At 41.7% G+C, this 23,125-nt stretch overlaps 1 protein-coding gene across 1 annotated transcript; it reads left to right on the plus strand.

Moving 5' to 3' along the window:
* The first annotated feature begins 4,539 nt into the window (after positions 1-4,539).
* Positions 4,540-9,007, plus strand: LOC143589983 (F-box/kelch-repeat protein At3g24760-like). Its single transcript, XM_077070595.1, has 2 exons — positions 4,540-5,275; positions 8,440-9,007. The coding sequence occupies exons 1-2, from the start codon at positions 4,627-4,629 to the stop codon at positions 8,982-8,984; spliced, it is 1,194 nt and encodes a 397-aa protein (XP_076926710.1). The 5' UTR covers positions 4,540-4,626; the 3' UTR covers positions 8,985-9,007.
* Positions 9,008-23,125: the final 14,118 nt, after the last annotated feature.

The following is a 23,125-nucleotide window of genomic DNA, read 5'->3' on the forward strand; positions in this document are numbered from 1 at the left end:
TGATTCAAGGATTAAATCCCGTAAGTAAATCTAGTCAACTAAAACGCTAAATCATCAACCACAAACAAATGCTCAAACGAGCAAATTATTGTGTTGGCCCTTTGGGTTTGGGCTCTTTAACCCTTTCAGCCCGAAAAGAAATCAATTTCTTTTTTAACTATAAAGATATATATCTTCAATAGTTCAATCTTCATATGTGAAAGAGAAATCTGCAATTTGCCTCCCTGGTTTATATCGTCACGAGATGGGTTAACCACTGAAAAATATTTTGCGAACTTTGACTCCCTGTGTTTCTCCGGCGGGTTCTTCTGACTCCTGCCCGTCAGTTGACCGTCCGTATTTTAGTAATAATACCAATATATTAAGGGTATTTTAGTAATCTTCTAATAAATAATAAATTAAATATAATAATAATAGTAATAATAATAATACTAATAATAATCATCATCGTAGAACAGCAGCTTAATCAACATCTTCATTACAATCCATTATCACTCATTGATCCAACAATTAATCAATTCTATGATCCAACAATCAATCAATTTCATAACAAGTAATCGAATTTCATTACAATCCATCATCATCAGTAGCAACTCATCTTCATCATCATCAACCTCAAACATACTTGATGTTCTTCATCATCATCAACCTCAAATCCACAAACCCACCACCAAGTAATCCCTCTTACAAGCAATCGAATCTCTCAAATCCTCAAACCCAAAAATCATTCCGACCAAAACCCCTAACCTCCGGCACCACGTCGTCGCCACGGCAACCGCCGCCGCCATGGATTCCGGTCATCTCGTTTTTCCGGTCATCGTTCGGTACGGGTGAAAAGTTTATACAAAAATGGTTCGTTTTGTTGTTTTCGGGTAAAAAGTTTACTAAAAATGGTTCGTTGGGTTGTTTTCGGGGTCTGTTCGGGTGAAAAGTTTACAAAAAAATGATTCGTTTGGTTGTTGTCGGGTGAAAAATTTACTAAAAAACGGTTCGTTTTGGTTGTTTTCGGGGTCGTTTAGGGTGAAAAGTTTACAAAAAATGGTTCGTTTGGTTGTTTTCGGGTGAAAAGTTCACTAAAATATGGTTCGTTTGGTTGTTTTTGGGGTCGGTTCGGGTGAAAAGTTTACTAAAAAACGGTTTGTTTGATTGTTTTCGGGTTAAAAGTTTACTAAAAATCGGTTCGTTTCGTTGTTTTCGGGCGAACAGTTTACCAAAAACGGCCCGTTTCGTTGTTTTCGGGCGAAAAGTTTAGTAAAAAACGGCTCGTTTCGTTGTTTTTGGGCGAAAAATTTACTAAATAACGGCTCGTTTGGTTGTTTTCGGGCGAAAAGTTTACTAAAAAAACGGCGCGTTTCTTTGTTTTCGGGTAAAAAGTTTACTAAAAAAACGGCGCGTTTCGTTGTTTTCGGGTGTAAAGTTTACTAAAAGAATGTTTATGTTGATTGTGTGTTCGGGCTCGGGTTTACTAAAAAACGGCCCGATTCGTCGTTTTCGGGCGTAAAGTTTACTAGAAAACGAGCCGTTTCGTTGTTTTTGAGCAAAAATTACAATAAAAAATGACCCGTTTCGTTGTTTTTGAGCGAAAATTACAATAAAAAAACGAGCCGTTTCGTTGTTTTCGGACGAAATGTTTACTAAAAACGGCCAGTTTTGTCGTTTTCGGACGAAAAGTTTACTAAAAACGACACTTTTTGTCGTTTTCGAACGAAAAGTTTACTAAAAAACGACACTTTTCGTCGTTTTCGGACGAAAACTATACTAAAAAACGACATTTTTCGTCGTTTTCGGACGAAAAGTTTACTAAAAAACGACAATTTTCGTTGTTTTCGGACGAAAAGTTTACTAAAAAACGACACTTTTCGTCGTTTTCGGACGAAAACTATACTAAAAAACGGCCCTTTTCGTTGTTTTCGGACGAAAAGTTTACTAAAAAAAGGCCCGTTTCGTCGTTTTCGGACGAAAATTTTACTAAAAAACGAGTCGTGTCGTTGTTTTCGGGCGAAAAGTTTACTAAAAAACGGGCCGTTTCGTTGTTTTCGTGCGAAAAGTTTGCTAAAAAACGAGTCGTTTCGTTGTTTACGGGCGAAAAGTTTACTAAAAAACGAGTCGTGTCGTTGTTTTCGGGCGAAAAGTTTACTTAAAAACGGCCCGTTTCGTCGTTTTCGGACGAAAGTTACAAAAAAAACGAGTCATTTCGTTGTCTTCGGGCGAAAAATTTACTAAAAAACGGCCTGTTTCGTTGTTTTCAGACGAAAAGTTTACTAAAAAACAAGTCGTGTCGTCGTTTTCGGACGAAAGTTACTAAAAAACGAGTCGTTTCGTTGTTTTCGGGCGAAAAATTTACTAAAAAACGGCCTGTTTCGTTGTTTTCAGACGAAAAGTTTACTAAAAAACAAGTCGTGTCGTCGTTTTCGGACGAAAGTTACTAAAAAACGAGTCGTTTCGTTGTTTTCGGGCGAAAAATTTACTAAAAAACGGCCTGTTTCGTTGTTTTCAGACGAAAAGTTTACTAAAAAACAAGTCTTGTCGTCGTTTTTTGGGCGAAAAGTTTACTAAAAAACGAGTCGTGTCGTTGTTTTCGGGCGAAAAGTTTACTTAAAAACGGCCCGTTTCGTTGTTTTCAGACGAAAAGTTTACTAAAAAACAAGTCGTGTCGTCGTTTTTGGGCGAAAAGTTTACTAAAAAACGAGTCGTGTCGTTGTTTTCGGGCGAAAAGTTTACTTAAAAACGGTCCGTTTCGTTGTTTTCAGACGAAAAGTTTACTAAAAAACAAGTCGTGTCGTCGTTTTTGGGCGAAAAGTTTACTAAAAAACGAGTTGTGTCGTTGTTTTCGGGCGAAAAGTTTACTTAAAAACGGCCCGTTTCGTCGTTTTCAGACGAAAGTTACTAAAAAACGAGTCGTTTCGTTGTTTTCGGGCGAAAATTTTACTAAAAAACGAGTCGTTTCGTTGTTTTCGGGCGAAAAATTTACTAAAAAACGAGTCGTGTCGTTGTTTTCGGGCGAAAAGTTTGCTAAAAAACGGCCCGTTTCGTCGTTTTCGGACGAAAAGGTTACTAAAAACGAGTCGTTTCGTTGTTTTCGGGCCAAAGTTTACTAAAAAACGAGTCGTTTCGTTGTTTTCGAGCGAAAAGTTTACTAAAAAACCAGTCGTGTCGTTGTTTTCGGACGAAAAAATTATTAAAAAACATGTTCATTAAATATTTTTACAAAAAAAATGGTTTAAAAAAAGAGGGTGAAAATTTGCTAAAAAACTTTGAGTTCAAATGAAGAATATATATTATATATTGTATAAATATATCACATTTTAATTTAGTTCAAATGGTTGGTGTTGTATGTTGTTAAACGAGGGGTCGGGGGTTCGAACCCCTCCCTCTACACTAAATTTGGATATTTGTTTTAAAATTAATTATAGGCTCAGGGGTAAAATGGTCATTTCAAAGTTTTTTGGTCGGTCAACTGACGGCAAGGGCACAGACTGACCCGCCCAAATTTCACAGTGGCTCAAAGTTCGCAAAATTTTTTCCAGTGGTTAAACCATCTCGCGGCAATATAAACAAGTGAGGCAAATAGCAGATTTCTCTATGTGAAATTTAGTGTCAGCCTGTCAGGGACCACAAAACGTTACACAAATTAAACATCAATGACTGATGTGTCAGAAGTAGGTACATGATTGGGTTCGTTTATTAGTTTCAAGTAAATCAACTAATCAGTTTTAAGCTATCGGTTTATTCGATTAGTTTTCTGTTTTTCAGTTCGATTAATAATAACTGAAATTAAATTTGAGCTGCATTCTTTTTTAGAAATACATTAAATGAAAATGAAAGTGTAAATTTTGAAATAAAGGTATAAAAGCTATAAATATACGAAAATTTGAATGGTTCGGTTTGGTTCAGTTCAGCTCGGTTAAATTTGATTTGGTTAATTGATTTTCGGTTAACAGTTCGCTAAGTGTTCACCCCTAGTCCGAAGATTATTTTTGGACCGAAAGTGTTAAATGATCTAAACTAAACCCTACTGACAAGAATAATAATTTACTCTATTTAAATTAAAGTAGTTAGGGTTCGTTAAGTTCATAAATCATTTTATAGATAATTTACTATAAAACGATTACAATAAAGTGACATGCAAACGGGCAAAAAGTTGCGCTGCAACCCCTTTTTGAATAGCAAAGCCATTCTTGCTAAAAACGAAGCCTTGGGACCTAGAAGCTGAAGAGGTTCCGTGTACGACTCGCTGAACCATACTAAAAAATTTTACAGCCTCTGGGTCCAGAAAACCAAATGTATCAAAGACAAATAGTAGAAAGACATGTTTATTATCTAAATAAGTTTTCTCGTGTTTAACATCTTTACTCATAAATTAAAAGTTGAAACCAGTAGAAGACAAATCAAGTGAAACCCGAAAGTATTAAAAACAAACATCCCATAAATTAAATATAAAAAAATAGAAAGAAAGATCCATTGAATGAGACGAGTCCAATTCTCGAATTCTCCGGCATCCATTTGCTACCATTACCATTGCAAATATCTGCAATCACCACAACCACTATTCTCAATATCCCAATTCCATTTATAATTCATTCACCAAATTCTCCAATCAACAATAATAATCATTATCCAAACAAAATGGAAGACGACCCAAACACCCAAAACAATAATTTCTTCAATTACCTGAGCTCCGACTTAACCGGATTAATATTATCCCACCTCCCACTCCGTTCACTCATCCGCTGCTCCGCCGTCTGCAAACTCTGGCACCAAATCACCACCACCATCACCACCACCACCACCCCATGGTTCTTCCTCTACGGCCGTAACAACATCTTCCTCAAAAAAAACCAAGCTTTCGCCTTCGACCCACGTTCCAACGACTGGATCAAACTCCCGCCATATCTCTTTCCCGCCTCCGTTTCTCAGGAGTCGTCCTTTGTTGGGTCCGGTGGGTTCTTGTTTAACACCGCCGCGAATAACTTTAGCTTTTCGCCGATTTTGAAACCCTTGTGGCGCGAAACGACGCCGTTGAGGTTTTCAAGGTTGAATCCGCTTGTGGGTGTGATTAATAATAATAATAATAATAATAATAATAATAATAATAATAATAATAATAATAATAATTCGAGGGTGGGTTTGGGTTTGCCGGAGATTATTGTGGTTGGTGGTGTCAGATTCATTGGTGGGTTGGTGGATATTGAAGATAATTTGGCGGTGGAGATTTATAACCCGGATTTGGATATTTGGGATCTCTGTCCGCCGTTGCCGGTCGATTTCCGGTCAGGTAATATTAGAGCATATTATTATAAATAATTATATATTTTCAGAGATAGTATTGGATTATGTTTCCTTGTACGGGCGTGCATTGATCGGTTTGGTTTGGTTTTGTTTTAGGCTAAAGCTGAACAGAAAACCGAAATGCCGGTTTTGAATTTTTGAAAACTGTTTGGTTTTGGTTTGGTTCGTTCGGGTGAATTCTTGTTTAACGACGTTGCGAATAATTTTAGCTTTGTGAAACAACAGCATTGCGATTCTCACTATTGAATCCACTTGTCAGTTTTGGGCTAAAACTGAACCAAAAAACGAAATGTCAGTTATTGTTTTTGAAAATTGTTCGGTTTCGGTTTTTATGGTTTTTTTTTGCCATTTGGGCTTTAAAGTTTTGGCCCGAAAAAACATGTTTGCAAAAAATAATGAACATTTGCCTTTTTTTTTCTTTTTAGTTGATAATTAATTGATAATTAATTTATTATACATATAGGCTAATATATTTTTTTTCGAACTATAAACTTTTATAAACAACCGAAAACCGCGAGAACCAAAACACCAAAGGGCAGCCTCCACAACCCGGAGAGAAGCCCGAAAAACGAAAAATTACATTAAAACAAAGTTACACCAATTAGACCAAAGTAGTGATCTCTTTCTCCCCCTATTTTTGAGCCAAAGAAACCCAAAAGATTTAATACCACCAATAATATTTTCAATCTTAACCTCCTTTTCTTCAAAAACTTTTTCGTTTCTCGCCTTCCATAAACTCCAACAAGCTATACTAATTATACCATGGAACACTTCTTTCTCCAAAGCTCCAAGTTTTATCAACTTATGGAGATCAAGAAGGTATCTAACCGAAAACCCAAAAATTTGGGGCACTTTGCACCAACGACTAATATGCTCCTAGACCACCGCCGCGACATAGCAACCTGTAAAAATATGGTCAGCTGATTCACGACCTATATCGCAAAGACCGCACGTGTTAATGGCCACCCTTAAATTCCTTCTCTCCAACGCCTCGCGGGTAGGAATTCCATTCATCTCGGCCCTCCACGCATGAATGTTGCATTTAGCTGGGACCCATTTACTCCACTTCATTATAAAATTGTTCCCCACGTTTTTATTTTTTACAATTAAGCATTTGACCGAGCTTACAGAGAAAGCCCCATCTTTATCTCCAAGCCAAACCCAAGAATCTGGGCCTTCCTTCCAACTTGCAGCAATCATCATCTGCAAACACTTTTCCCATTCATCCCTTTCCTGTATAGAACTTGGAGCTCTAATCCAGTTCCAAGACCAACTGAAGCTGCCTCCATGTCTCCATAACCTTTCATTGACCTTGCACTTTTTTTCTTTTTCCAACTTATACAAATTTGGAAAGGCTTCTTTTAGACTTTGACTCCCAGCCCAATTGTCAACCAAGAAAAGCAATTTCTTGCCATCTCCTAAATGCCCTTTTATCAAATCCACCATATTACTTCCTTCCAAATTTAAAGTATTTATAGTATTAGCTATATTTAGCCAGACACCTGAGCTTCCCTTCTTTCTCGGCACCACTTCTCGATCTCTAATTTGGTTATGGATGGAGTCAATAACACGCCTCCATAACCCATTGTCTTCCGTTTTGTATCTTCAGCCCCACTTAGCTAACAACGAAATATTGACATCTTTAAGCCTCGAGATGCCTGAACCTCCTTTATTCTTAGGACTAGCCACTCTCTCCCAAGCCACCCAATGAATCTTTTGAATATTATTAGACCCTCCCCATAAAAACCTTTTCATAATCTTTTCAAGGTTCTCCACAACTTTGCTCGGCACTTTGAAAATAGAAAAGTAATAAACCGGAAGACTTTCAAGAACCGCTTTGATTAGCACCACCCTTCCTCTGATTGATAAAGAATTTGCTCTCCAAGTAGCTAATCTTTTTTCAAAGATATTCATTATCCCATTCCAATTGTGAATTTTGTTCATGTTAGCTCCCACTAAAATGCCTAAGTGAATAAATGGCATTTTCCCCGGCTTGCAACCTAACAATCCAGCCATCTCTTTTATCTCTTCCCCGTTCACATTGCTTCCAAACAAAACAGATTTCTTGAAATTAATTCTGAGTCCGGAACACATGTAGAAGCACCTTAAGATTCTATTCAGATTCATCATATTTGCCTTGGACCATTCCCCTATAATCATGGCGTCATCCGCGTATAAAAGATGCGATATAAGAGGGCCATTATTTGGGGTTTGAACTCCCGAAACTAAACCCTCCTCAATCGCCTTACTTACCATGCTAGACAACGTCTCCATCACCACAAGAAATAGAAAAGGAGAAATGGGATCTCCTTGTCTCATTCCTTTATAGCATTAAAATTTGAAAGTGGGCGACCCGTTGACGAATACCGAAGAACTAGCCGAGGAGAGAATCCCCAACATCCAATTGCACCACAACGGTGGGAATCCCATTTGATCCAAAGTGGAGATTAAAAAGTTCCAATTCACATTATCGTAGGCCTTTTCAAAATCAATTTTTAGATAGAAAGCTATAAATTTAGATCTATTTGCCCAAGCGATAACCTCATTCATTATAAGAGGCCCGTCTAGGATAGCCTTACCACTTAAAAACGCAGACTGAGGCTCGGAGATCACCGAACCCAGCACCTTCTTTAACCGATTGGCCAGAACCTTCGAGACCACCTTACTTATCACACCAACTAAATTAATCGGCCTATACTCATTTAAGCTAACAGGATCTAAACACTTCGGAGCCAGCGCTATAAATGAGGAGCCAACCCCTTTATTGAAAATCCCATTTTGATGGAACTCATCCAAAATCTTCCGAAAATCATCTTCAAAAAACTCCCAAAATTGCTTAATATATTGAGGTAAACCATATATTAAACTATTGTAAAAAAATAAAATGAAAAATAAAAATCTCTATGTCTGGTTTTTTCGGTTTTAGTTACACGCAAAACCGAATTTGAACTTAAAGTTTGTTTTTTCAAAAATATAAAACCAAACTGTTGGTTTTTGCTTCAATTCGGTTCTTTCAGTTTGGTTTTCCGGTTTTGCATCGGTTCTTTCAGTTACATGCACACCTCTATTTCCTTGGATTTATCTCTATTTTATACCTATACACAGTTGATTAATAATATATAACATCTTATAGTTTTCATTACTCTACAGGTAACTCATCGCAATCATTATCATCCGCATTACACAAATCCAAATTCTACGTTTTCGGAATCTATTCATGTTTCATATCATCGTTCGATTTGAACAATCGAGTTTGGAGCGAGGTTCAAACGCTCCGGCCACCGGGGATTATCATAGCGTTCTTAATATCCTGCTGGAACCAGCTAATGTTGGCTGGTATATGCAATGGTGTTTGTGGACCGTCGTTTAATATCTGGAGAATCGATGAAACAACGTCAGAGTTTAGCGAAGTTGCGATTATGCCTAGTGAATTGTTAAATTGGTTGTTTGATAGTGATGAAGATGATAGGTTTGCAAGCTTGAAATGTGTCGGATTTGGAGATTTCGTGTTTGTGTTTAATGAAGAGCATCGCCGGAATTATCCTGCTTGTAGTTGTGAAGTTAAGTCGGATTCTGGCAAGTGCGGGTGGAGGAGGGTGCCGGAGTTGCCGGAGCCGGTGAATAGGTTTCATAAAGTTATTGGTTTTTGTTCAATTGTTTCGTTTAATAGGAAGGTAGATGGTGATAGAGCATAAATTGTAATGTTGTGTTTTATAAGTACTTTTTAAATACAATCGCTTCTATAATTTGCAATTTTTAGTGAAAAAATCGGTTTTCATATATCTTGTAATATGTAGAGGTAGGGTATCAAAAAGACCCAAATACCCTTAAATATTACCCGCGGGTCATAGAGAACCCTCTTATAAACCACCCGCGGGACACTCGGGTCACCCGCACGTCACGAATGAGGAGGAACGTCCTCATAACACACGCGGAAGCATCCTGACATCCTCAAAAGTCATCCGCATGACAACATATCTGTCCGCCTAAACAACCGGAAGGCAATTCCAGTAGGACAGCTGTCATCACTCAAGTATTCTCTAGAAGAAGGTTTACGATTCTAACTTGGGGAACACATAACATATTAACCAATGAATAAAGGACACCTAACCAAGTTGTTATAACCGTGCACATGGCCAGGGTGCAATCCGTCTTATCATTTGGTGGCGCGTGTCTAGGTTGTTATACCCATGCATATGATACGTATAGCTCAACCTATCACAAGAGAACATGTGTCCAGACGGTTATCAGAGATCTTCTAGAAAAGGACAGCTGCCCCAATCATCCTTGTATGAGGTATTCATTCACCCACATATATTCTTACTACACTTAGTCTCTGTACTTCAGTACTTTCTTCATTACGAACGTTACTGATTCTCACGCCGGAGGGTGGTTACAGGAAGACCCCCCTCTCGTCCTTCCTGTAACGAGACTCACGGTGTTTGTTTCGCAGGTTCCGGTCACTGGACTTTAGGGAGCCTCACTCATATCGTGGTAGTAGTTATTGTATTGTACCATGTGGACTCATTGGATCCAGGACCCATACCTGGGGAGTGGATCCGTGTTTCTTCATTGGCGCCATCCGTGATTTGTGTTAGAACAAAAATAGTTTTCGTTGGTTTTTTGGTTGGTTTGATATGAGTAAACTTCCTGAAGGGCCGACGGGAACCCCTGCAACCGAGTCACGTGTAACTAACGCAGAAGCACCTCCGGGTCTTAATGTTTTTGCACGCATCACGACTCTAAGTGGCCGTACTCTTGAGCGAGTCACAGCTCCAGGGTCACGGAACATTGACGTAACACCTGGGGGTTTTACCCTAGAGAACGTCACAACACCAATCGGTACCATCCCCCCAGATATGGGACGTGCCTCGGCACTGGAAGGTTCTAATTTGGGTAATCTCAGACGGATTACGGAAGAAACTCGCCGAAAGCGGTCAGTGTTGGATCTAGAAAATGATTCAGGTGACTCTAAAGTGGCGAGATCTCATAGACGTAATTCCAGATCCAGAGGAGCCTTGACTCCTGAAGAGTGGCTCCATATGCAACAACAAAGTTTGGTGGCTGAATACGAGCGTAGAAAACGTAACGAGCAACTTCACGCCCGCACTTTGGATTATGAGGAATCCCCTAGGGGATCTCCTTCTCCTCCACCAACAGTGCGAGGAAGTCAAATCCGTTACAGTCAACAGACGGAGCTAGAGTTTGGTGAACTTCCGAGGCTACGTCCTCGTCCTCGCATAAATATGCAGATGCCATCTTATTTAGATGAGTTTGACGGTTACGATTCATCCTACCACCCGGGAGATTACAGTATGTATACCGGAGACAGTAGGATGAGTTCTCAGACAAAAAGCAGCCGTCCGCATGACATAGTCCACTATACCGAATACCATAGCAATGCGGAACGAGACTTTACTAAACCATACCGCCCAGCGGCCTTCGCTGAAAAATCAAAGTTCATAACAAGTATTGCCACAGCACCCTTTCCCGTTAATGCTAAGATACCTACATCGGTGGGTAAGTATAATGGTATGATTGATCCAAGTGATGATCTCCAGAACATTATTGCGGTAGGTGGTGTTAGTGGTTGGACGCTGCCTTATTGGTGCCACATGTTCGCATTGACACTAACTGGGGCAGCAAGAGAATGGTTTGAAAAGTTACCTAACGGTGAAATTTCTAGTTGGGACGATCTGGTGAAAAAAATTTCCCAACACTTTAGTCAACAGAAAAAACATACGCGAGACCAATCAGAAATTTTAGATGTTGTCCGCCGCGATAACGAGTCCATAGAAGATTTTATCACCAGGTTCAATGATGAAAGTTTGAACATCGGTGGAATCAGTAAAGACATGCTTCGTGGTGCCTTCCGCAAAAACGTCAAATGTGACGATTTAGTCCGCACGCTTACGGGCAGAGATGGAATGCCAAAAGAGTGGGATACCCTGATTACTGCAGCAAATGTGTATGCTAACACTGAGAAAACATTGAGGAATGGTAACACGAAACAAAAATTTAAAGTTGAGTTTCAGAATCCGACACCTAATAGACAGACGAAAGGCCTATATGGTCAAGGCTGCAGCCAAGTGCGGAAGCGTCAAAACCGTTTGACGCAAGATCCCTCATAGGCAACAAGAACAAAGCGGGACCTGTAAACCGAGGTCCCAACAATTGAACTCCTCTTTCAAAGACTCCCGCTGAAATTCTCACTACAGAGAATATAAAGTTTAGAAAGCCAAAGCCATTAACAAGAAGATCATTCTTGGATGCTACTAAGCACTGTTCGTATCATGACGACATTGGTCATAATACGAATGAATGTAGAACATTGAAAAATGAAATTGAGACGGCTGTGAAATCTGGAAAGCTCAAACACTTGGTAAAAAATGGAAAACCGGACAATGGAAAAACACCTGTTCGGGACATCCAAGGCCCGAGTAAGAAACAAATTAAAGATTTGAATGTTCATATGATACAAGGAGAGTTCCATACAGGGAATAAGAGAAAAGAATCTGATGATGAAGAGTGGAAGAATGAACCAGTGATCTACCCTCGAATGAAAGGTGGCCCGAACAATAAGAATCCCCTTATCATCACTGCTCTCTTCGGGCACTATCGTTCTCATTACGTCTTCTTCGACAAGGGTAGCACATCAGATATCATGTATGAACAATGCTTTGATCAGCTTAACGAAGAAGATAAAGAAAGATTGAAACCCATTCACGCTCCAGTATCGGGATTTGGAGGAGAAATAATGCATCCGCGATGGGTAATCTCATTCCCAGTTACCCTGAGTGATGGAATTCATTCGAGGACCGAGGAAGTCGAATTTCTGGTTTTACCAGCAACATCAAGACATGATATTATCCTTGGACGAGAAGCGATTGGTGATTTCAATGCTCATCCGTCCACAGCACACGGTGTAGTAGGAGTCCCAACTTGTACTGGTATCGCAATAATTCATGTTAACAGGCACTGCTTTGCAATCGAGAGTTCAAAACCTAGCAAGATTCCAAAACAAACTTTGAGAACTGAACCGGAAAAGTGGGTTTTGAACAAAGATTTCCCCGATCAAACTGTAACAATTGGACCTGCTATCTCCGAGATAGTACGAACTTTCTTGAAACAATTATTATAAAAAAATATCGATGTTTTCGCATGGCAACCTGCGGACATGACAGGTGTCCCGCGGAACATTGCGAACACAAACTAAGGGTAAACCCGTTCTTTACGCCAATTGTTCAAAAACAACGCAAGATGGGCCCGGAACAAACGAAAGCAATGAATGAACAAGTCCAGGACCTATTGCAGGTAGGGATCATTCGTCCAATCCGTTACCAAACTTGGGTCGCCAACCCAGTTATCGTCCCCAAAAGCAATGGGGCATGGCGGATGTGTATCGATTTCAAGGACTTAAACAAAGCATGTCCCAAGGATTGTTATCCTTTACCCGAGATAGACCTCAAGGTTGATGCTGTAGCACCATTCAAATTTAAGTATTTCCTGGATGCCTACAAAGGCTACCATCAGATCCGCATGGCAGCGAGCGATGAGGACAAAACAACATTTCGCACCGATCAAGGCACCTTTTGTTACAAAATGATGCCTTTCGGACTGAAAAATGCGGGAGCCACGTATCAACAATTGATGGACATAGCATTCAAAAGTCAAATTGGTCGAAATCTAGAGGTGTATATGGATTATCTCGTAATCAAAAGTGTTGAAGAAGATCAAATGTTGAGAGATATCGAAGAAACATTCGATACTTTGAAAAGTATCAATATGAAGTTGAATCCATCCAAGTGTTCATTTGGAATGGAAGAAGAAAAATTTCTGGGAGTGATTGTCACGGACGAGGGCTTCAAAGCTAATCCAGATAAAGTTCAAGCCATAGCCCGCATGCCTTCCCCGTCCTCCTTCAAGGAAGTTCAGACACTCAATGGGCGTTTGGTTGCTTTGAATCGATTCTTAGCAAACCATGCAGCCAAATCTCACCCATTTATCTCAACACTAAGAAATTGCCTTAAGAAAGCACATTTCAATTGGACTGCGGAAGCAGAACAAGCTTTTTTGGAGGTTAAAAAATGTTTGATGGAGCTGCCCAAGTTAACAACACCCTGTGCGGGGGAACCTTTAACGATATACCTATCAGTATCAGACATTGCCATCGGGGCCGTCCTCCTGACAGATCGAAAGAATATTCAAACACCGATCTACTACGTCAGCAGAACACTATCGGACCCGGAAACAAGATACTCCATGCTTAAAAAATTTGTTTTGGCACTGGTCTATGCTGCCTGACGCCTCCGCATGTACTTTCAAGGGCACCCCATTAATGTTTTAACCGGATACAAGCTCAAAAATGTTCTCAGTAAGCCCGAATTATCTGGCCGATTGGCCAAATGGGCCATCGAACTAGGTGAACATGCAATAGAATACAAACCTAGGCCAGCAATCAAAAGGCAGGTGTTGGCGGACTTCGTGACAGAAGTTCCGCATCACAAAGAAAAAGAATGTTTAATCGAGCAACAACCCCAAGCACCTCCGGAATTGGGACAAATTTGGTCCTTATTCACGGATGGAGCTTCAAGCAATGAGGGATGTGGCGCAGGCCTCAGGCTAGTCAATCCCGAAGGCCATGAGTTTACATATGCCATAAAGCTGGACTTCAAAAGTACCAACAACGGGCAGAATATGAAGCTTTCTTGGCAGGCTTGCGGATAGCCAAAAAGCTCGGGGTTAAACATTTAGAAGCCCGGGTGGATTCCATGTTGATTGCGGGACAGATCAATGGTACATACGAAGCAAAAAACGATATCATGGCTTCATATGTGTCACAGGCAAAGGATTTGATGCTTCAGTTCTCTTCTTGCAAAGTCATTCATATAAAGAGAAGTGAAAACAAATCAGCGGATACTCTCAGTAAATTGGCTTCAACGAACTTCGAACATTTCGCCAAGGACATCCGCATTGAAGTATTAGATCGCCCGTCTATTCCGCAACATCAGGTTTTAGTGATCCAAACAGGAGTAGAATCCTGGATGACACCCATTATGGCATACTTGTCAGCTGGAGCACTTCCGGAAGGAAAAGCAGCGGCCCGGAAGATAAAGCACAAAGCCTTGAACTATTAGATTCTTGATGGTGTTTTGTACCGACGTTCTTTCCTCGGACCACTACTTCGATGTGTGGATGCCGATGACGCGAATTACTTAATCAAAGAGGTTCATGAAGGCATTTGTGGTCTTCACGCGGGTCCGCGGATGGTTGTAGCAAAGGTAATGAATGCTGGATATTACTGGCCGGGGATGCATATGGATGCTGTACATGAAATCAGAAAGTGTGATTCATGTCAACGCCATGCTCCTAACACGCTTTGACCAAAAAACGAGTTAGTCCCAGCCACTTCAGCTTGGCCGTTCCAGAAATGGGCAGTTGACATAATGGGACATTTCCCTGAAGCCTCCGGACGTATCAAGTTCCTGATAGTAGCCATCGACTACTTTACAAATTGGGTGGAGGCCAAACCAGTTGCTTCTATAACAGCAGCGAGTGTTAAAAAATTCTTGTGGGAATTCATCATATGTCGTTTCGGCCTCCCTCTAGAGCTCGTTAGTGACAACGGGACACAATTCGCGGACAGTGGGTTGCAAGAATGGTTAAAAGAGTTACACATTTCTCAAATCTTCACCTCTGTAGCCCACCCACCAGCGAATGGTCAAGTCGAAAGAACAAATCGGATGATCAAGGAAGGAATCAAAATGAGGCTGAGAACAAAACGAACGGGATGGGTGGACGAATTGCCCCATGTACTATGGGCCTTCCGCACTCAAAGGAATTCCAGCAATTCCGAAACCCCCTTCAGTTTAACATATGGCACAGAAGCCATGATTCCCGCCGAGATTGGTATCCCATCCGCCAGAGTCCTTATGATTGAAGATAATGATCATGAGCTCCGGATGAACCTCGACCTCCTCGAGGAAAGGAGGGAAATGGCATCGATCCGCGAGCATAATTACAAACGACAGTTGCAAAAGTATTATGACTCGCGGGTTCAAAGATGTGAATTCGATGCAGGAGACTATGTCTTCCGCAGTAACGAAGCCTCAGGGCAAGAGCCTCCGGGCAAGTTGGCCCCTACATGGGAAGGACCTTATAGAATCCAGAAAGTTTTGTCAAAAGGTGCCTATAAACTAGAAAGGTTGGACGGGACAGAGGTCCCTAGAACTTGGAATGGGGCCCAACTGAGGAAATGCTACATTTAGTACGTTTATATTTTGGCCTGCGTGCCTAACTAGAAGTTCACAACATATGTAATTTCATTTCTTGTATTTTGGCTTATGCGTCAGTTATGAAAATTTTAATTTCAGTCATTTGAGACTTGTATCATTAGGTAATCCTTTATTGGCGTACAAAGAAGATCCTACAAAACACTTATATTATGACAAATAAACAAAGTGTAACGGATGCAAAATTAAGCCTTCTTTATTCATACAAATGGGATTACAACAAAAGGATCAAGTTACAAGAAAAAAAAACTATGGTGCAGCATCACTGTGCCCCGTACCTTCACCTTCCGCATCTTCCGCATATTCGTTATCTCCTTCTTCTTCTTCTTCTTCTTTGTTTTCTTCATCAAGTTCAAGAAGAATCTTTAATTGCGGAATGCTATCCTCCTTGTCCACAAGCGCTGATATCTGTTCCGTCAAATAAAATTTCACAGAATCAAAGTCCTTTGATTTCGGTTTAAGGATAGCAACAGTATCCTTGCCAGCTAGGACATACTCCTCGGGAAGCTTGGTGGTTGAACCAAACTGATAGCCTTCTTGGAAACCCAGTTGGCGACCAGTCTGCTTCGAAGCTTTAAGGAGGATAGCAACACAATTCCCAAGTTCATCACTAGCCCGAACATCGGCAATGACCTGATAGAATAGTTACACATAAGTAACACTAAAAATACTTGGAACATTTATGATGAGAATAAGGCACATACCTTGGGAATAGCTTCCGTCAATAGCCATTTTTGATTCGCCTTGGCCCGGACAAGCTCCATTTTGTGTTGAGCACATTCCAACGATTGATTTCGGCTCTTGGTGTTAAGGTCAAATAAACGCTTGTCCTTGGCTGCTGATTCAGCCTGAAGAGCCTCCATTAATCTGGCTTGTTCTTCCAACTGTTTTTGGAGAACAGTCTTGGCTTCCTCAGCAGCGGACCGAGCAGCTTTTTCCGCCTCCAGGGCCTGGCTAGCCTCCCTAGCTTCGTTTATAGCTTTAAGAGCTTCTTGTTTAGCATCAGAAGCAGAGGCCGCCAACTCATCCCATTGTTCATTCATCGCCAACCAATCTCTGGTTATCTCATGAGTAGTGGACATAGTATTCGCCAAATAATAAGAATGAGAGTTTAGTAATTCTTGGCGAATACTAAGGCGACGCCTCTCCTTTTCACCATGAGGAAGACACTCCCCCAGAAATTCAAAACATGTGTCCACGTCACGGAATATTGAATCCCGACGCAAGGACCAGTTAGGCTGATGCGGGGTGGGATCTTCCTCCCCAGGAGAGTGAGAAGTCGGGGAAGCATATGGAAATGTGCTCACGCCCCCTTGATCCCTGAAGCGGTAAACATTATGAGAGGGTGACACCGTAGTATGTTCAGTTGTGTCACCCCCTTCTTCTTCAGTGGGGAATCGTCCTCCACAACTTCTGGATTTTCAACAGTGTTAGGAGACTGCGGCGGCGGACGAAGAGGTGAATCCTTCAAACCAGAAATACCCTTAGAAAGGTTATCCAGGTTCACTGAAAAGTGTTAACAATGGGTTAGAAATTCTCCAACTCAAAATAAATAAAGAGTAGAGACAAAATTTACATACCTAGAGAAGGGTCCTCCGCATCAAGTTGTTCTAAACGGGCTTCCAAGGCGGAAGAAGTTGTTTTCTTGGATTTTTTCTTCTTTAAGGCAATCTTCACAGGATTAACCTTGCGCTTACCCGCCGCCTTGGAAACACCCACGTCAACAACCGGACGTTTACCCTCAGCAGCAGCGTCACCAGGTTCTGGACCCTCAACTTCCGCAGTAACATCAACGTTATCATGGCCTGTTGCCTGATTAGTCGTGGCTCGTTGACGGGTAAGACCTGCAGTTGAGCTCACAGCTTTATTAGCATCAGTTGAATAAACTTCTTCGCAAAATGATGACTCCTCGCTAGACGAGAAGAACACAATCATTCCGCTAGAAGTAAGAGCAGTTACAGGTTTGGGTTTCAAAACGCCCTCACCTTTCTGGATGCAATCTTCAACATACTTCTCACCTTGGGCATACATTGGTTCAGAGACCAATGGCTCCGGACGAAGAGCAGTAGGGAACAAAAAGTTGTTGCTCGTCCAATCCAGAAAGGAACCATCTTTTGGATCAATCGAACGTCGCACCATCATGACCCCTTCCTTGTCCAACTAGGTACTGAAGGCAGAACCTTCACCTACACAAATATGTAAAGTCAGAAATTATTCATATTAAGAAAGAGACGAAGGCCATAAACAAACTCACTCTTATTAGTTTTCTCATAATATGGCTCCAATGTGGGGAATTGCCACAATCGGCTCATATTTGCTCTCACCATTGCGCCCTCGTGAATAGGACGCATGGGAGAAGGAGTAGACATCAGGGTCTTAAACCATGAAAGACCTTCATGAGCAACCGCAGGAACAACAGGCGGAGAAATGTACGCCTTGCGTTTAGTCATCCGGAAAGGGATAACGTCCTCCCGAATCCAGAAAAACTTTGGCTTCCAGCCATGAAGGCTTCAAAGCCACTCCGTGCCTATGATCCTCTTCTCGATGGTTGCAAAACTGTACCACCCATCGCGAAAGGTCATTTTGTAAAAGACGGCAAACATGCCAACGGTGGGTTCAAGGTTGTGAGTTTGGCAACAGAATTCGAAGTGTCAAACCCTCAACATCCCGAAGGGATGGATCTGTGAAAGATGAATTCCGTAAGATGTCAAGATCGATTGGACAAACTTAGTAACTGGAATCCGGGAGTTCCCCGTTGTGAAATGGTCTACGTATACAGCCATTTTATTCGGAGGAGGGCTAGTGGCGATAGAACCACTAGCAGGACGTTCCGGCTCCCACTCCGTCGCCAATCCATACACGTTGACGACGTCATTATAATCTTCTTCCTTAAGGCAGACGGTAACTTCACCGATAGAAGGGGTACTCTTTTTCTCTTTACCCATTTCTATATCAGAAAGGTTAAAAGAAATCTCAGAAAGGCGAAGAAATTTTGGAGAAGGTTGAAAGGCCTCAAGTGTTTGAAGAAATATGAAAGTGATAAAGTTTAAATGGAAACCACAAGGGTTGTATTTATACCCATCGCAATTAATGCGATTCATAAATTGCCAGAAGAGAGAGAAACCGCGGACCGCCAGATGACAGACACGTCAGGCGGGAAATTCAAGATGATGAAAACAGGCTGTCAAAGGCGTCATGAACGTCTTATCAGTTGTCCTAAATAAGTTTCTCTCTCCGCCACGTCATCATAGTTATCCAAACTTTCAAATACTTCAAAAAGTCGAAGATTTCAGAAAAATCTTCTCAAGAGATATAAAATATCAAAAACATTTCCTAAAGATATTTTCATCAAAAGAATAGAATATCCACAAAAGACAAAAGAAACATTCCTCATTAATTATCCAAAAAGTAATTACAAGAAGGAAAAGAAAAATTTACAAGATACAAAACATCTAAGCTTATCCTAAGGATCTGAAGCCGATGGGCCTTCCGGAGCCTTCAACGACGTGTCTTCGGAAGAGTCATCCTCAGAGTCTTCCCCAAGATAAGTCTTCAAAAGTTGTATGCCGTCATATGCGGAAGCGAATTCTGGAAGCACATCTTGTAAGGGGAAGACTAAAGTGTCATGTTCCTTAACCCGGTTGACACGATCTTGTTTGACGTTTACGCCATAGAACGGATGATCTTTGAATGTACGGTTACTCTGGGCATACTTCATCCCTTCATGAAAGCCCACAACACGCCCAAGTGAGGAAGAAGCAGCCATCGCATTGGCAAAGCTGTCATTCAGCTCCTTACCTCCTTTGATATGGCTGACAACCTATTAAGACGAAAACATAAGTTCCCAGTATCAAAAAGTGAAAGTAAAATAACAAGTAATAAAGATTAACTTACAGCATCAACGCCTCGAGTAAGGAACCATTGGCGGTCCTGTTCCGCACGTTCCGCCCGCGCTCGGAACTCCTTAGCTTCCGCAGTAGCTTCCTCATGGGCTTAAAGGAGAGAATTATAAGCAGTCTGAATTTCAGCAGCACTCTGATCCTTAAGTCTGGCCTGCTCCTTCTGCAACTTTAGCTCCGCTTGAAGGTCATGAATCCGTGCCTTGAAGGGCCACTTGATTCTCTAATGAAGAATTAGCTTCTTGAGCACGAGCCAATTCATCGCTTTCCCTCTGAGTTTTAGCTCGAGCAGCCTCAAGAAGGGAATTTTGCTTTTCACAAGCTTCTTTCCATCGACACGCCGCATCAGCATTACGATCATGCTCGGCCTTCAGGGCGATTTCCGCATCAGATTGTTTCCATTTGGCGGTTTGGGCAGCAAGGCGATGCTCCTCAGCCTCCTTCTTCGCAACCTCAGTTGCCCGACGTGCTTCCCCCACTTTCCCACTTAAAGTACGCCATTCACTTAAGACTTCCTGGTTACCAGCCAAAGCATTAGCCAGATGATAAGCCACATTTGTGTGAAGATCATGGCGGGAAAGGTCACGTTGATATGCCATCTCAGCGGGTGGTGTACAATGTTCAACGAAATCCATGCAAGTCCTAGCTTGGGAAAACCGGGATCCGTTAGTAATACCCCATGGAGGAACAAACAGCTCATGTTTGTCTCCAAAGCCTGTATCACCGTAATAACGGGAACCTGAAGGTTTAAGGCGAGCTGGGGTTGAAAAGGTTGTTGCGGAGGAAGAGACTCCACATTTCTAACATTTTTTTCGTTAACAGCAGGACTGTCCTGCTGACCACCAGTACCACCCCTAGCCTGAAACAGATAGTCGAAGCGAGTATCAGTTTCAGACTGGATATTAGCTTCCTCCGTTGAAATATCAGCTGGCGGAGTTGGCACCCTATCTCCCGCAACAGTTTCAGTTGAAGGCTCTACATTAGGGCCACTCGGCGGAGTAGTCAACTCAGTCTCAGCATCTTCCTTGGGAGAAGGGGGTGGTTTTTCAGTTTGGGGAGTTGGTGTAGATAGCCTCTCCGAAATATCCTCACTAAAGATCAACGGATCTACACAACAAAGTTGTACTTAGCTAAAACACTCATAAAAAAAAGATTACAGTGTAACACCAAAGTTATACGTACCTTCAACAGTGTCAATGCGGTCAGCAAGGCTGTATTGCGGCTTCTTGGGACGGTGCACTTTCCGTTTTTTCTTCGATGGCCCCGCCTCAGTATCCGCAGCCTTCACATTTGGGTGATCTGTCTGAGAAGCTACAAAAGCTCTCTTTCTCTCCAATTCTGATAACAAAGACGAGACAGAGGAAAATTCAGAAGCACCCTCATCAGAGTTTTCTTTCTCTTCCGAAGCGGAAAACTGAGAAACATCTCCATCATCATCACTTGATGATAAGATGGCAATCGCTCCGTCAGAAGTAACGGCAGTAAGAGGAGGAGGGTTTAGAACATACGCACCTGTTTCAAAGGTGGCGTTGGAAATTACAGGTTCAGCCCGAACCTTCTTAGGAAACAAAAATTGAGACTTAGTCTTGTCAAGTATGGGTTGGTTCCCAGCCTCGCGGATACTCTTGCGAACACAACCCCTGTCTCCAAAAAGAACATTGAACATGGAGCTTTGACCTGAAAATATAGAAACTTAATCATCAGAATATTCAAAAAAGAGAAGAGACAGTACAAAAAACTTACGTTCATGCAGATCTGCAAAAATGGGTTCCATAAACTCCGTCGGCCACAACCGGCTCATGCCCGCCCACACCAAAGCTTCTTCCGGTAAAGCACGCATAGGTGAGGGCTCCATGGTAAGTACACGATACCATTCACGACCCTCATGAGCGGCCGTGACAACGTCCGGAAGAGCAGCATTCACTGGACGGCGAACCATGGCAAGGGGCACCACATCCTCAGATATCCAGAAAAACTTGTTACGCCAGTCAACGGACAACTTTTCAACTTCATACCCAAGGCTTCGATCAGAAAACCCTTGACATGTATACCAACCATTACGGTTAGTAAGATGGTAAAACACTGGAAATCGATCTATGTGGGGAACCATATCACGTGCTATACACACAAATTCATAATTACGAATTCGCATCATAACACGCGGGTGTAGTTGAGATAAATGAATTCCATAAGCTGTCAGAATTCTCTCTAAAAATTTTGTTATAGGAAGACGAAAATGCCCATGAACAAAATAATCGGCATACAAAGCCATTTTTCCAGGCGGTGGGAAACTGGCTATAGATCCAATGGAAGGAAACTCTGGTTCCCACTCGGGTGGAATACCATACGTTTCCAGCAATTTTTCATACTCTGAATAGTCCCATGCAATTTCTATCTCATCAACTTCAGTCTGTGTGTTCGACATTATAATGGATTGAAAGGAAGATATATGGAAAGTTAAGAAAGAATTAAGAAGATAATCAGACGAAAAGAGTGATAAAACTTCAAAAAGAAGAAGCATCTCCCTATTTATACTCATCGCAATTAATGCGATGAGACATGAACAGTAGAAATAGAAAAACATTACCCAACCAGTGACTGACACGTCACGCGGGAAAATTCGAAAAAGAGAAAAAACTGCACAATCGGGTACAGTGACAGCCGTCAAAAACGTTCCATCATCTATTCACGCGCCTGCGAGTGGTCAACTTGTCCTTTTTTCATGATTATCCATAAAACAGAAGATATTTTTTACCTAACCTCCGAACAACAAAAATCCCCAACATACATTAAGTCCAGAATTCCACCCGCACAAAGATTTCACGCGGAAGAAACACTGGACCGGGGGGACTTATAGAGGTAGGGTACCAAAAAGACCCAAATACCCTTAAATACTACCCGCATGTCATAGAGAACCCTCTTATAAACCACCCGCGGCACACTCGGGTCACCCGCACGTCACGAATGAGGAGTAACGTCCTCATAACACACGCGGAAGCATACTGGCATCCTCAAAAGTCATCCGCAGGACAAGACATCTGTCCGCCTAAACAACCGGAAGGCAATGCCAGTAGGACAGCTGTCATCACTCAAATATTCTCTAGAAGAAGTTTTACGATTCTAACTTGGGGAACACATAACATATTAACCAATGAATAAAGGACACCTGGCCAGGTTATTATAACCGTGCACATGGCCAGGGTGCAATCCGTCCTATCATTTGGTGACGCGTGTCCAGGTTGTTATACCCATGCACATAAGACGTATAGCTCAACTTATCACAAGAGGACACGTGTCCAGACGGTTATCAGAGATCTTCTAGAAGAGGACAGCTGCCCCAATCATCTTTCCTTCATCTTTCGGCTATAAATACCTTGTCAAATGGTATGAGGTATTCATTCACCCACATATATTCTGACTACACTTAGTCTCTGTACTTCAGTACTTTCTTCATTACGAACGTTACTGATTCTCACGCCGGATGGTGGTTACAGGAAGACCCCCCCTCTCGTCCTTCCTGTAACGAGACTCACGGTGTTTGTTTCGCAGGTTCCGGTCACTGGACTTTAGGGAGCCTTACTCATATCGTGGTAGTAATTGTTGTATTGTACCATGTGGACTCATTGGATCCAGGACCCATACCTG

The sequence above is a fragment of the Bidens hawaiensis genome, unplaced genomic scaffold (assembly GCF_021521415.1).
Source record: "Bidens hawaiensis isolate Kalapana, Puna unplaced genomic scaffold, B.hawaiensis_p1.1 tig00038075_1, whole genome shotgun sequence".
NCBI lineage: Eukaryota > Viridiplantae > Streptophyta > Magnoliopsida > Asterales > Asteraceae > Bidens > Bidens hawaiensis.